This window comes from Psilocybe cubensis, chromosome 8 (assembly GCF_017499595.1).
Source record: "Psilocybe cubensis strain MGC-MH-2018 chromosome 8, whole genome shotgun sequence".
NCBI classification, from domain to species: Eukaryota; Fungi; Basidiomycota; class Agaricomycetes; order Agaricales; family Agrocybaceae; genus Psilocybe; species Psilocybe cubensis.
The window spans coordinates 1,648,171-1,662,200 of NC_063006.1; the positions used below are offsets into that span (position 1 = coordinate 1,648,171).

The 14,030-nt window shown below is 45.6% G+C and overlaps 6 protein-coding genes across 6 annotated transcripts; 3 read left to right on the plus strand and 3 right to left on the minus strand.

Annotated features, from left to right (window-relative positions):
• Nucleotides 1-125: 125 nt before the first annotated feature.
• JR316_0009024 (Protein N-terminal and lysine N-methyltransferase EFM7) lies at nucleotides 126-1,246 on the minus strand (the record flags this gene model as incomplete). Its single annotated transcript, XM_047894733.1, has 5 exons — nucleotides 126-338; nucleotides 403-553; nucleotides 605-815; nucleotides 870-966; nucleotides 1,112-1,246. 5 exons carry the CDS (start codon nucleotides 1,244-1,246, stop codon nucleotides 126-128), a joined length of 807 nt encoding a protein of 268 aa, XP_047746192.1.
• A 1,669-nt stretch (nucleotides 1,247-2,915) lies between these two features.
• Nucleotides 2,916-4,653, plus strand: JR316_0009025 (Carbonic anhydrase 2; the record flags this gene model as incomplete). The annotated part of the gene is made up of 6 exons (XM_047894734.1): nucleotides 2,916-3,106; nucleotides 3,435-3,652; nucleotides 3,711-3,840; nucleotides 3,915-4,100; nucleotides 4,156-4,226; nucleotides 4,283-4,653. The coding sequence occupies 6 exons, from the start codon at nucleotides 2,916-2,918 to the stop codon at nucleotides 4,651-4,653; spliced, it is 1,167 nt and encodes a 388-aa protein (XP_047746193.1).
• A 1,084-nt stretch (nucleotides 4,654-5,737) lies between these two features.
• On the plus strand, nucleotides 5,738-6,406 carry JR316_0009026 (uncharacterized protein; the record flags this gene model as incomplete). The annotated part of the gene is made up of 1 exon (XM_047894735.1): nucleotides 5,738-6,406. One exon carries the CDS (start codon nucleotides 5,738-5,740, stop codon nucleotides 6,404-6,406), a length of 669 nt encoding a protein of 222 aa, XP_047746194.1.
• A 419-nt stretch (nucleotides 6,407-6,825) lies between these two features.
• Nucleotides 6,826-8,129, plus strand: JR316_0009027 (putative homoserine dehydrogenase; the record flags this gene model as incomplete). The annotated part of the gene is made up of 4 exons (XM_047894736.1): nucleotides 6,826-7,347; nucleotides 7,404-7,529; nucleotides 7,592-7,905; nucleotides 7,964-8,129. 4 exons carry the CDS (start codon nucleotides 6,826-6,828, stop codon nucleotides 8,127-8,129), a joined length of 1,128 nt encoding a protein of 375 aa, XP_047746195.1.
• A 2,262-nt stretch (nucleotides 8,130-10,391) lies between these two features.
• JR316_0009028 (uncharacterized protein) lies at nucleotides 10,392-11,385 on the minus strand (the record flags this gene model as incomplete). Its single annotated transcript, XM_047894737.1, has 2 exons — nucleotides 10,392-11,234; nucleotides 11,290-11,385. The coding sequence occupies 2 exons, from the start codon at nucleotides 11,383-11,385 to the stop codon at nucleotides 10,392-10,394; spliced, it is 939 nt and encodes a 312-aa protein (XP_047746196.1).
• Nucleotides 11,386-13,027: 1,642 nt separating this feature from the next.
• JR316_0009029 (uncharacterized protein) lies at nucleotides 13,028-13,837 on the minus strand (the record flags this gene model as incomplete). Its single annotated transcript, XM_047894738.1, has 4 exons — nucleotides 13,028-13,135; nucleotides 13,191-13,292; nucleotides 13,342-13,531; nucleotides 13,593-13,837. The coding sequence occupies 4 exons, from the start codon at nucleotides 13,835-13,837 to the stop codon at nucleotides 13,028-13,030; spliced, it is 645 nt and encodes a 214-aa protein (XP_047746197.1).
• Nucleotides 13,838-14,030: the final 193 nt, after the last annotated feature.

The window sequence follows — 14,030 nt, forward strand, 5'->3', positions numbered from 1 at the left end:
ATAAAAATTTCAAAGTGAATTGGCTGATGCAGAGCCCAAAGGAGCCGGTTAACTAGAAAATGGCATGAAATATCAGAAATCTATCTTTACAAAGATGATATTTTGAGAAGATGAGTAGTAAATAATTATGACGGTGTTAGTTGGGGGACATCTGACCACCGCCCAACCCAATAGCGGCAATTGTTTTTCCGCAGTGACAAGGCTTCAAGATCCAAGTCGCTCACAGGAAGTGTTCCCAGCCACTTATCGTTATCAATAATTTCGTCCAGGCAGAGTCCCATCTCCTCTCCCTTCTGCAAAAAATTTTCGCAGACGTGAGCTCGAGTGTACGATCCAGCCTAATTCAACGATAAACGTGGTATTAGCCAACTGGTTGTCAGAAACAGAAGAACGTAAACTAACTCCAATAAATACTCGTGCCTCTTTAGTTCTGGCAAGTAGCATGCTAATGGAAGATAGCAATACATCGTGCGAGTCAAAGAAATGTAACAAGTCCGACAAAATCATTACATCATAACCTCCTTTCGAACCGTTGTCGGATTTGCAGATCTCTCTAATCGACATTGAGGATATTTTAAGTATACAAGAAGCTCTTCATACTCACAGTAGTTTCAGCGGGTCTGTCCCCCATTCGTAGCCCTCACACTTCACAGTACATCCAGGTTTCACAAGAGCAGCGTTCCTCTGTACGTTGGCCTCAACATTCCCCAGAATTGCAGGATCAGGATAGTCGGTGACAACAAGAAGGGACGGTGGATTTGCTTGAATGCTCAACAATAATGACGGAAGAGCAGTGCCTGCTCCAAGTTCAACAACTTGTTCATCCAGGATTAACACCAAAGTATTCCCAGAAAATTGTCAGGGCTCACCAGTTTTCCCGCTGAGATCATGAAGGAGTCCTCTTTCAATCCTCTCCGCCAGAAACAGTGCCGGGGAGAATAGGTGATCTGCCAAAAGCGAGTTTGCCTTGATTTATGCTTGAGAGCCCTGTACCAATGAACAGGAATGGTACTGAGCGCACTTTGCCTTCCTAAGAGCACCGATTTACGCAGAAGAGGGCGATCGTAATAATGTTATGATCATGGGATCCTTTATTATTGAAAAGCCATACCTTTGGTGCCAGTGTCAAAACTAAAGATCCATATCGGATGAAGTTGTTTTCGATCACAGGTTTACCGCCCAGAAACTCTAGAGCCTCGGCCAGAATATCTTCGGCGTCTTCATCTGTAACCTCATGTATAGACATACCGAATCTTATAAGTTGAAGTTATATCAGGTCGTGGATCAAGAGCCAGTGTAGAAGAGCCAGTGAGCAGTGTGTTACGGAAGTCATTGGTAAATAATAGCAAATAGATAAGCTGTACAAGCATCAACAACCATATTAGTCAGACTATGTCAGTGACGGTTGACTGATGCTCGTTAGTGGCCACGACCATGGGCAACTCAAGGCAACTTAATGTCAAACAGTCTCTTTCTAGTTTCTACTAGTTTCTACTAAGATTGGGCTCATCAGAAACCAGCACCCTTACGTAATCAATGGGCTTGGCGCCAAGAGCGGCCAAAATCCAGCTCGAAAAAAAAATCAAAAGTTATGTTGACGGAAAATGGTTTCAGACAAAAAGTTTAAAAAAAAAAAATTCATAAATGTGCATATACAATCCTTACTACTAGCCTTTATGCCCACAATAATAGAATTACACCTCAGAGGTCAAATTGTAGTCTCTGGAAGTCCATAATGAGTCTGAGAGGTATTACTTAGGCGTGACTTATTGTCACGTGTGGTCACGTGTACCATTATATAAGCGGCCAAAAGAACATTGTCAAATTTTCGAAAATCTCCCAAACTCGAGAAAACACCATTTCTGACGTGTTAGACTAAAAAAAAAGGAAAAAAATTAAAATCTTTATAACTTCTTGAGATCAAAATTTTTTTGAAAAAAAAAACCACAGATGTGTTCAAAGAAGCATAACCTACATATCTGTGGTTCAAAAATGTAGAATAGTGTGAGTGCAGAAGGGTTGAAAAGGTTCGGAGGTAAGCCAACTTTTGCTTACCTAAGGGGGTGCTGGTTCCTGATGAGCCCAATCTTAGAGCCGCCGTGCAATCAGATCATCTAACCAGAACGCTGCCCGGTTTCTAGGACGGCATACTTACATGTATCATTTTCTTGGCTGTGTGCCGATTGGTCCGTCTTGTAACTTTGTAGTGCTCTAATAGCACGCGCTTATCTCTTTTCAGAACCTTTGGTCAGCGTAAACCCTCGAACCTTCACATGCGGCACAGGAATGTAGTGGCAAGTTCCACCGTTCTACTTGTTGTCGAAGATGCATTTGATGTTGCTCAATCTCATTCCCTGGCTTATAATCACAGGAAGGCGCAGGCTTCGTCAGGAGTCAGTCAGGAGCCATATCGCTCCAGAAATTTGCTTATCGCTTCAATTTCTGACCGTACCTGGCACACGTCTTGATATCTACCATGAGATGATTAGTTTCCTGATTGGAAGGAGACGACGTGGTGTTGTAGGTGTTATGTCGTATACGTTCCATGACAACCCTCCACGGGGTTGCTGGCTTCCTTTGGTTGGTGAGAGATTCGTTGGGTCCTCATGGGACGCGAAGACCCTTCATTACACCAACAGCTTCCATCTCTGTCGATTAGCCTCCGGAATTAATGTCATATTTTAACTTTTACCATCAACACCCGTCAGCTCTACAACATTTGATCACATCAACAAAACGTTGCCTAGTGTCGCATGATACCGTCTGGAAAAATCCAATTCTGCAGGGTTCGACCATAGTCGACGACGTGACATTGATACATGGAACATACTCCACGGATTCAAATTCTAATCGATGTCTTCCGTGGCTAAAAATATTGGGCGCCTAGTGTGCTATTTCCACGTCTGTCATCGCACATGCGAATAAGAATAGACAAGCATTGGCAAGAGCTTGTTCTGAGGGGATTTCTGCCTTCTTTGGACCCGGGGAAGTCTATGGGAGGCGGTATCACCGCCAAGGAGGCCAAGCTTGGAGAAACCGACCGAAATCTGCCCGTAACTTCGGTGACGCCAAGCAGCCAAGTCCTCGCTCGCTATCAAGATTTTAGGTGCGATGCAAGCTGGCCAATTACAATGCTGCTGTTGTATGGCAGAGTATTATAAAGAGACTCCGCTTGCAAGAAACGAGTCTATCTCCTCCTTCCCCTTCCTTCTTGGTTCTTTTTTTTGGTCGCGGGTTGATTCCCTTAGAGGTTTTCAATTTATTTCTTTCTCATTTTCTGGCGCTAGTTCCGCCTTTTTTTTGACCGCCTTACCCTTACCCTCCGAGCGCCAGTCGTTTCTTTGGGTTTTATTGCTTTCTTTGTCTACATCCCTTTTCTTTACAACAATCTATCACCCTCTTTGATTTTTTCTATCCAACATGCGTGCTTCCAGTCTCGTATTTGTTGTCTTCTGGGCGGTCGCCTCTGTTCTGGCACACCCCGTCAACCAACAGCGCGACATCAAAATCATTGGCCGCACTGAGTCTGTCAAGGTTGTTGCCGAAACCTCCAATAGGCTCCAGATGCTTTCTATTGGAAACCAGGCGTTCCGTGATAAACTTTCGAAGGAATCACCAACTCTTTTGAAGACTTTAGCAGATGAAGGTCAAGGTGCGTCATTACTTTAACCTGTGATCAAATATGCCTCTAATTATCTTCACGAAACTAGCACCCCCTTTCATGTTCTTGGGATGCTCTGACAGTCGTGTCAGCGAGGGTACAATCTTCTCTGCCCAGCCTGGAACGCTTTTCACTCAGCGCAACATTGCCAATCAGTACCACAAGACTGATCCGAACGCGTAAGCTAACTGCTGCACAATCCGGGCATATTCACTGAGATTCTAACCTGACCCATTTCCTACTTCTTCAATAGCCAATCTGTGCTCTCTTACGCCGTCTCTGAATTGGGAGTGAGCCATGTTATTGTTATGGGGCATTATGGCTGTGGAGGAGTTGCTGCTTCCATTGCCTCGGCTCCTACTGCGGAAATTGACGCTGCTAGCGGCTCTATTCAAAGCTGGATCTCGCCCATCCGCAATATCTATGAAACATCGACCAGGTACGTAGCTTGACTCTTATTTTCATTTTAAACTAACTAAATTGGATTGTCACAGAGCCGAGATCGTCGAGCACAGGGTCAAGCATGCCAACGCATCTCTTGTCGAGGAGCCTGAAATCCAAGATCGTAAGTTTACTCTCACCAAGACTTGCCACCTCTCCCAAAGCTCAACGTCTCTTTAGCGGCATTCCGTGCTCTTGTCGAAGAGAACGTCAAGGCGTCCGTCAACAGCATCGTCAAGGACTCTGTTATTTCTAACCACTTCGCCGCTTTGTCTGCTGCTAAGAATGTCACTGGCAACGCGAGGCGCAGCGGGGGAGGCCCCGCCAAGGATGTTTTCGTCCATGGCTTCGTCTACGACATTGAAACCGGTATTGTCCATGACCTCGGCGTTTCCGTTGGCCCCCCCGGAGTCCCCATTCCTACCGTCCCCTTCTCTGCTGTAGCGAAGGCTGCCACTGAGGCTTCCAAAGCACATGACTCCGGCTCCTCTTCCCACTCGACTGAAGCCCCAAAGAAGCGCTCCAGGTTCTGGAGAAGAACCTCAGCCTAAACTTTCATTTGGGACATCGACCCTACGTAACGATGGGATAAAATCATCGGACCTTCCTTTCTTGTTAGTGTTGTTTAAGGGATTTGTTACTTGTCATTACATACATGGAAAGTGATAATAACTCAATGAATATTTTGGCGTTTATTTGCATTCTATTCTTCGTACATCGCACGGCCTCATGTATACAGTGATCTCTGACCTCGACTTCACATACAAATTTCTATATTTAATTCCCGGTCTTTTGATATTGGACAATCTGTGGCGTAGGAAACGTCAAAATGGTCTTGCACCGGCCATGCTTGGACGTTTTGCTTCTGTCAGAGTGAAAACGGCAATTGTGGCGAATAGTGATGGCAGGGTTCCCTAAGCCTTGGAACTTCGCCTTCCAACTTTGGGTAGCATGCAAACTCCGTGTTTCGCAGCCTAGAGAGTAGGCGCTGTAAAGTTAGGGGTCGGTCGCTTTAACCTGATCTGGATTACACTTGCATCCTCCGAGTACGATCCAACATCATCATTTGAACAAATTCAAATACCATAGAGGACTCGTACTTAAATCCCAAGCGCCATAATAACCGAGACTTGAGGGCCGTTTGTCGATTGTGCTCCATCTTGGGATTCCGACTCAAGAGGTTTGATTTCACGATTGTCGGGACTTTCTGCCACGGAAAGGTTCTGCATTTTTAAACCACACTGCTACCTACAAAATCCGGCAATAATCTTTTCAAAATGTAATACAGCTTACACACCAAGACTAAGAGCGAGAGAGCGAACTGTCATGAAAGTTTCGACAAGTATAAAAATAATTTTGGTGAAGGCGCTGAGCACCTCATGATCGATGGAACCGGGTAGATTGGGCAGGGCCTGTCAAAATCGCCGCATGATTTCATCCTCACAAATGTATGCACAAGTCCCTACAAGTCCTCAATACAATGGCAACCAGCTCTTGATGTTTTATTGATTTATTTTATCCACACCTTTAGCGAATTCCGCTTCCACATTCTTTCGGGCCCGTTGAGTCATAATATGTTAGACGTTGGATTATAAAACAGACAACTATGACGAAGAAATATATCTCACAAAGTTTATGGCTCAACCACGTCTGGTCTCTATTCGCTCTCGAAATCCCAAAGCCCGCATTTTTCTGCGATCGCCTTTATACACGGATGTCAATTCCCTGACCGCTCGTGGTAACGACCCAAAATGCGTTGAATACCTTCCATGGCTGCAGAATGCCACCATCACGAACGAATCCAATACAAAGCAGGTCAAAAAGTGGCGTGCAGAGTCCGGCATCAAGGGGATTTTCCTTGTGATTGTGCTTCTCCCTGAGCATGGAGGTCCCCAAGGTATCAGCACCGCCGCCGATGCTACGATAGGCGACTCGGGCTTTGGACCAATAGACTTGGAAGCCAAAACAGGAGAATGCGGCATCATGCTCAACAGCGCGCCTTCAATCAGGGGAAAAGGCATAGCTGTCGAAGCACTTGATCTGAATTTTGCATACGCCTTCGACCATTTGGGCCTCGAGAAGGTCGAGCTCGGAACAGACAACATCAATGAGCCTATGCGGAGTTTGCTCGAAAAGAAATTCCAGCTCTCTGGTATTTACAACCAGGAGAAAGACAACTGGACATTCGTGGTAACAAAAGAATGGTGGCAAGAGCGTTCGAAAGCGGCGGGAGAGGATCGTGTGTTGGTTGATGTCGAGGAGATCCCGTTCGAAGACGGAGAGTTGACGGAGGCGAAGAAATGAGAAGATATGAATCTCTATTTAAATAAAACCTGCACCATTGAATTAAAAATGAACATGTTTATGACGCGGGCATAAATTGTCATACCTTCGAACGTATGTGCGAGGTCCAACGATGCAATATCGGCCCCAGTAGACATCATAGAGACAGAGCAGGTGAACTAGCAGTAGTATGGCAGAGCCGCCTGTTATGCAAAAAACAACGGCAGCCTTGATGTTGAACGGAATAATACAGACACGTTAACGTGAACCACCAAGTCTTCAAGCTACAAACTTCATTACTCAGTTCCAAGGAACTCGGGCGCAACAGGGGGTCTCTCAAGCAATCACGAATGTTGTCGTTATCGATCGTCCGAATATTCCGTCGCCGACCTGGAGCCGCTTTGAGATCCCCCGTGGCCTTTGTGTATTCTCGAACCATCATGTCCTCAGCATCTACTCACCAACCGAAAATCCTTGTGGCCGTCGTGGGTGTCGGACTCGTAGGGTCGGAGTTGATAAATCAACTACTTTCCATTCCGCCACCATTATCCCCGTTCAAGCTTGTCTCACTCACATCATCATCACGATCTCTCTTCACTGGGAAAGAAAGCCCAATTGGCCCGAATGACTCCTGGAAATCCCTGCTCGCATCCTCTAAGGCACCAGCAGACCTCAAGGCACTTACCGAACAATTGAAACAGCTGGTTGGCGAAAAGGAGCGGGTTGCCTTGGTGGACAACACGTCTTCGGAAGAAGTTGCCGCTTTCTACCCTACATGGCTCAAAGAAGGAATCAACGTTGTGACACCCAACAAGAAGGCATTCTCAGGAGACGCCGACTTGTATTCTAAAATTCTCAGTGCCAGTAGGGAAAGCGGAGCCAAGTTTCTCAACGAAGCGACAGTTGGTGCAGGCCTGCCGGTCATCGCACCTCTCAAGGAGTTGCTTGCTACTGGCGATAAGGTGTGGATCCTTTTTGTAAGAATATTTGACAGTTTTTCACCGATGATCATATTAAGATAATCAAAATTGAAGGAGTTTTCTCCGGAACTATGAGCTATATTTTCAACAATTTCTCAACTGGTACCCCAGAAGGACCGGCATTCTCTTCTGTAGTGGCTATCGCAAGAGAAAAAGGATACACTGTATGTCTTGTATAACTCGAATAGACTTTGGAAGTGTTACTCACTCATCTTTCTCTCTTAAGGAACCTCACCCTGCAGATGATTTGAATGGCTTCGATGTTGCACGCAAATTAACTATTTTGTCACGATTGATATCAAGCATGCCCTCTGGAAGCAGTCTTCCCTCTCTACAATCTTTTGCTTCTGTCCAGACTGCATCGCTGATTCCTCCCGCTCTGGAAGGCATTCCTACTGGAGACGAGTTTATCAAGCGTCTTCCCGAGTTCGACGACGAATTTGCTAAATTGAGGGTAGAAGCTAGCAAAGAAAATAAGGTGCTTCGTTTCGTCGGTGTAGTTGACGTCGCTGGTGGCCAGGTTAGGGCAGGACTGGAGAAGTATGTCTTTAAAGTTTTTCTATACATATCCTTACTGATAGCATATACCATTCTTCAGATATCCCACTGATCATCCTTTCGCCACTTCGCTCGGTGGCTCAGACAACATTATCATGTTCCATACCGAAAGATATAGTCCAAGGCCGTTGATTGTGCAGGGTGCAGGTGCAGGTGCTGCTGTCACCGCGATGGGAGTGTTGGGTGACCTTTTGAAATTGGTTTAAATAAGCCTCCCAAAAAATTCTACATTTTGAAGAGCCGCGCCAGTTGCCGTTATCATAGAAGCCCTTCGTATCAAAATGCCATGCCGTCAAGCAACCAATCTACAAGGAAAGAAGTGCAGAAGAAAACTTGAGTGGCTATCAAGGTTGCTTCAAAGTTTTATCGATGTCATTCGCCCTCGAGTCACCATGATGGCTTTGGATTGGTCATGGCAGTGCTTACAGGCTCTGGCTGGGCATACACAGCGTGAGAATTACCGTATTCGACTGCAAATCAATGATTTGAGGCTTTCTTGTCTTTTACCGCTGACCATTCCCCCCGATTGCACTGTTCAACGGATGACTCTCTGCTTATAGTGCGTTGCATAAAGCTTCAATCTATTCGACCAACGATAACTGCTCTCTCGCCTCCTGGCTCGTCCTTGGACACACAACTGGATATAACCCGACCAGTATATTGCTATTGAAGAGTCCATGTCGTCTACCTTCGGTATCAACACGTCTAGGCAGCCGCTTCGTAGTTGGCACCCCAAACTCACTCCATTTCGTTTGTTGACTCTTTCCGTCGCCGTATCACTAGGAACGGCCAAGGCAATACTAACTTATAAAGAGCATGCACTTTCTACAACCTTGGAATGGATTTCAAGTGTTCTAGTATTTATAATGTGCGTTCAAGCAATCTTATTTCTATAAATCACTAAGCCGAATAATTAGATTTTATCTTCTCACAACTTACGAAGAATCAGTCGATAATAACGACAAGCCGAGTGTTCTATCTTGGTTTTTTACGTTTGATTGTATGAACATCTTTTGGGATCTGCTCAGGCTCTTTCGTCTGCCGATTCCCGAGTACGATACAACCGAACGCAGATCATATCTCACGGCTTCGCGTCGTCCTTCTGTCACCATATATAGAATCCTCGTTTCCGCGATTGCTGCTACTTTTGCGACCGTCAAGTGTATTTTTGCCTATTTTGGGTACACTACTGCTGCCAACACTTTTGATTGGATGTTTGGTGTCGTGGCGACATCCAGGTACGCCCTGTAGTTCTCATCGTTGAGGTATATCTAGATCCTTCATCCCCTGGAGTAGCTTGTACATAATCGGCTTGTACGAAAATAATAATGCGGACTTTGCCGCACCTTTCTTCCAGGACGATTACTTTTGGCTTTTGCAAAAATGGGCGTACCATGGTGCATATATTATCCCTTCTTCCAAACACTCGAGGTACTGAGAAACACGGTCACTAGGATTTTTCATCGGCATTTTTGTAGGAGCTACGTATCTCTGCGGAAATTGGTCATTTCAATGGTTCAAAACACTGGCCGAATACTACGTGCAAGAGACAACCAACAAGCAAGGAACATTTATTAGGCTCTCACTTGACGACTCCCTGCTCATCTCTTCCGTAAACATCTTGGTCTCTGGATCGATCTCATTCTACTCACTTTGTGGTATCGCCACACTCGTAACGGTGTACTGGTGGTTCTGGACGTTTTACCTGCGGAAAAGGACCTTTCTTCTTCGTGTATTTAATTTTGTTGGGCCATCTATATCAATCATCATCGATGGCATTAAAACCAATAAAACGCTCACTCAAATCGCTGTTAAAAGTAATTTCTGAAATAACACTCATGCCCAACTCTATGCTAATAGAACTTTGCAGCATGGCTTGTGACCAAATTTATTTGTCGGCTATCGCTACGCATCATTCTCTACACTGTTGGTATAGTAGTGTGTTTAGCACTGGCAATTATGTACGCCGAAGTGGTGCGGATCGTCTTTTGGCCTCTAATCGACTTCAGCAAATACGGCTGGTTTACCTCGGCGGGATTTCTCTTCATCATCGTTTTCAGCAGTGCCTTGTCTGTTTCGTTTCTTATCGGGGCGGTTCGCCTCTCTATTTCAATGTTCCAGCCTCTTTCCAAATATTATGACACGAGAATGCTACCCATGTTTCGTAGGATCACGCACCCCACTTGGTGATCAATTTTTGGGATCTTGCGTGGAAAAGCAGCGATTCAACATCAAGTGAGGGTGGCGAGTTTTTCAATGAAAAGAATTTTTAACTCAGCAAAATTGTCTTTGCAGAACAAAATATATAAACATATTTACTTGTAGACAGCGAACCCTACAATCGAACAATACTAAGCTGGATATGGCAAGTGTGTTTACTAATTCGGCGTCCTTAGTGTGTACAGCAAACCTCGTGACATTCAGCGGCAGCCACCGTTCTATTTCCTACGTGGCGGAGAAAAGAGCGCTCATTGAAGCGGGTAGAAGATATCTACCTGTCCGTTAGGTACTCCATTTGATACGACTGACATGGTAAACCCTTCGGCAGTGTCAACGATTGTTGACCAAATGACGGTCGGGCGAACACCGTTATTCTTGATAATATCGATCCCTCTCATCGACGTCCGTCCACGAGGAAGATAAGTAGGTGATTTGGCACTGTAAACTTCCAACGCTTCGAATGCAAGTGGAAGGGGCCTAGTCGATGAGATGGAGAGGGAGGTACCAGGGAAGCCAGTAAACACAGAGTTGTAGTTGTATGCCGCTACGCCCTCAGTGTTTGTGATGCTTTGAAGGGTCATAAGTCCAGTAAGGCCTTGGTTGACGGGGACTTGGACGAGCGGTGTGAAGAATGCGCTTGTCCCGATAACCCACCACGACGAAAGTGCCCAATAATTTCCACCTCCAGCAGCTGACCCGCCGTATTGTAAGACTGGCTGTAAGATGGCGTCCCCAGCATCCGGCTCAAGTCCGTTGAAGATAAATATGGTCTGACCGTCAACTACTTCTGGAACCTCTGGGACGACCCAAAAGGTACTGAAAGAGGAGATTGGATTGGGGTCTGCGCCGTTGGACCAGTATGCCAAGCCAACGTATCCTGATTGTATATCCCGGCGCTGATGGGGGCTCCTGTTGGCGCTGGTAAATGGGGTGGATTTAAGAGTTGTACCATTCGCAGAAACAATACTGATGGTTTCACCAATGTGCTCTACTCTAGCGCCTTGGGGCACGGAGTGCACGTTGGATTTAAGGACAGGTCCGCCTGGAGTGATCACGAACTCCTCGTCCGGCGCATCAGCACGGCTTAAAATCTTCGATGAGAATCTCAGCTTGCATAGAGAATAAACGAGGTGAAATTATATTTACGTTGTTCACCTGCGGTGAGACGGCTGGCGATGCCAATGCTCCCATGCAGTGAAGGGCAGCAAGAGAGAATGCCAGAACCTGGAAAGAATGGTGCATGATCTGGTGATGAGAGAAGTTGTAAGATAAAGAAATGTGCATATGATATTCCCAACTTACTGTCTTGAAGGAGAGCGGGTTGCTTAGTTACTTTCACATTCATTATACAGGCCTCTTATACTTCTGAGAGGCCAAATTACTATATAAAAGTGTCCTTTCGCCACCTCAAAATGAGCGTTCTAGGTTTCAGACTACCCAGATACCATTTGGGAAATGTGCGCCCCGAGAAATGCAAATAACGAACTTGGTTTCTACCGAACACGTACGTGATTATTATCGGCTGTAAAAAATGCTTAATAATTATGCCTGGACTTGAGTTGGACTCAGACGCTCAAAGAGTTGTTATTACTACCCTTGTTCTTTGAATTTTGGTCAACCAGGTGCTCTAATCGTTGAGTGCCTGTTATCTAGTTGAGTCCAATAATTCACCATGTTTCGTTGCCAGATTAACTTTCAATAAATACAGCCATGGTTTTATAATTAACAGAAGCTACAGAGCTTGGCACTTTAACGACCATGTGGATGTATGGAAGCAGCAATTGTTTAAGCGCCCTTCACGTAAATTAGACGCCGATTTAGAGCGTCCGGTTGTCACATTTTAGACAACAGCTACAATGAAATCATTGATGATTGACATCTTGCCCCAAAAGTTCCGTAGTAATTATGTATATAACAAGATTCCACTGGAATTAATAGGTTAATTGGTCATCAAGGTCTGAAACTTTTATGATATCGGGTATAGGTGAAGGAAGGAAAGGCAATCAAAACTCTTCTATTAACTGTTGACTTAGATATTAGTTTCTTTATGATTTTAGCGCCACGCGCTCATTTATTACTGAAGAATTTTTTCCAAAAGAATGTGTACAGACTTTAGTGGCTGGTACGTCATTGTTCTCATTTCGATTTATGGCGGCTTTATTCAGCGCCCATGAACCGAGTCCGAGGCGGGTTGTCAGTCCTCTGTTATCAGGCCCCAAGAAAGGGGTAGCATCACCGCATCCGAAAGCAGCCTGAGATTTGTAGTAACGGACCGGAATATGGTTGGCGACGGACTCGAGGAGTGAAAGAAGCAAGTATGGGTGCCGTTCTGGGGTATTCTGGTCAGCAGATAGCAAAAGATTCACCGATTCAAATGGGGTCAGCAATGATGCGTGACTCGCTCAGTTTGTGTTTCCGAAAGCCTCTCCCGAAGTTTTTTCTCTTATAGCCTTTCATAGCCTTCCCTCGACGAGCTCGCTTAGTGGGCTCCTTTCGAAATTTCTGTCAATGGCATGTTGTAAGATGTAATCTACTGATCAGCTGTGGAAACCAGCCACGTACGAGAAGCCAGGACCCTCGAAACAACGGAGTCAGGATTAATATATGGATACTTATTTGGACTTGGCAAAGATGCCCGCTTACAGATAACTTATACTAGCTGCAGCATCTGGATTACCTGAATAAAAGTTATTTTGTTCGACAAAATGCCCATACTTATGTATGATCTAACTGATATTTAGGTATCGTTGCCTTCAAATGGTACGAAAACCCCAGCCATTGCATTTTCGGATCAAGATAATGGTGTGATGAAAATACATTGTATGTAGCCCAGGTTAAAAAATGAAAGAAAGGGGGCGCGCGTCCTGAATATATCAGCTTCAACTTAGTCTCTGTCCTGAGATGTTGTCCAGAACTGGCGCTTGACGAGCTCTGCAATTTCCTCGCCTCGCGCCTCGAGTTCAGCGAGCATAGCGCGTGCAGCGCGGGTGCCCTAAAATATGTAAGATCAGAGTCATCCAAATATCATGACCTTTGGTTTAACTCACGGCTGCCCTTCTGTTTCTCGAGCCGGTAGCAGCGTTGGCCCGAGCGTTAGCAGCCTGTGTGACGGCGACACAGTTTCCGAAGCCAGCAGAGGTCACAAATTGCTGAAAGGAGCTCAATAAATTGGACTCAAATATTTCAAAAGAAACTTACGACAAGGCATTTATTCCTTCCGGCACCTCCAGTGCACCTAGTACCGGCCGGGAGGTTGGCCACAATATTTTGCTGACCAACATTGTTTGGCGCTGCGTTACCGTTGGTCGTGACTGTCATTGCAACGAAGTTTCTTCCTGTTCCAGAGGGATCGACCCTGGCAGTGACCCTCCTTGAACCATCGCGACCTCTGAAACAAAATAAGAGATCAGCATCCCGACGCTGTCGATTGAAACTAGAATTTAAGGTACCCATTGAAGTTGATGGCGACAACATTGACAGCCCCAGCAGCGTTAGCGGTCACTGCAGTCGAGGAATCCAGGGTCGAGGCAATGTTAACGTTGGCTCCGCAGGGATTGGCGTTATTTGGGCGCTTAACATTGTTGCGGGCCGGAGTCCCTCGGACACCAAGGGCAGGGGAGATAGCAGCATGCGCACTAACTTGGAGAGCAAGGGCAAGAACAAGGGTGGCGGATGTCCAGACTTTAGAGAACATTTTCGATATGAGAGCTAGCTCGAAATTTGAGATTTACTGGAGGAAGGGCAGAGAAAGGAAAACACGCGGTGTTGGAAAATAAAGTTTCAAGGAAAGGGGAATGGAAGTAAAAAAAAAAAAGGAACCTGTCCTGGGTTGAAACTACAGACTGCTAGGCTGGGGTAGACGCGGATGAAGGAGAAACAAAGAACAG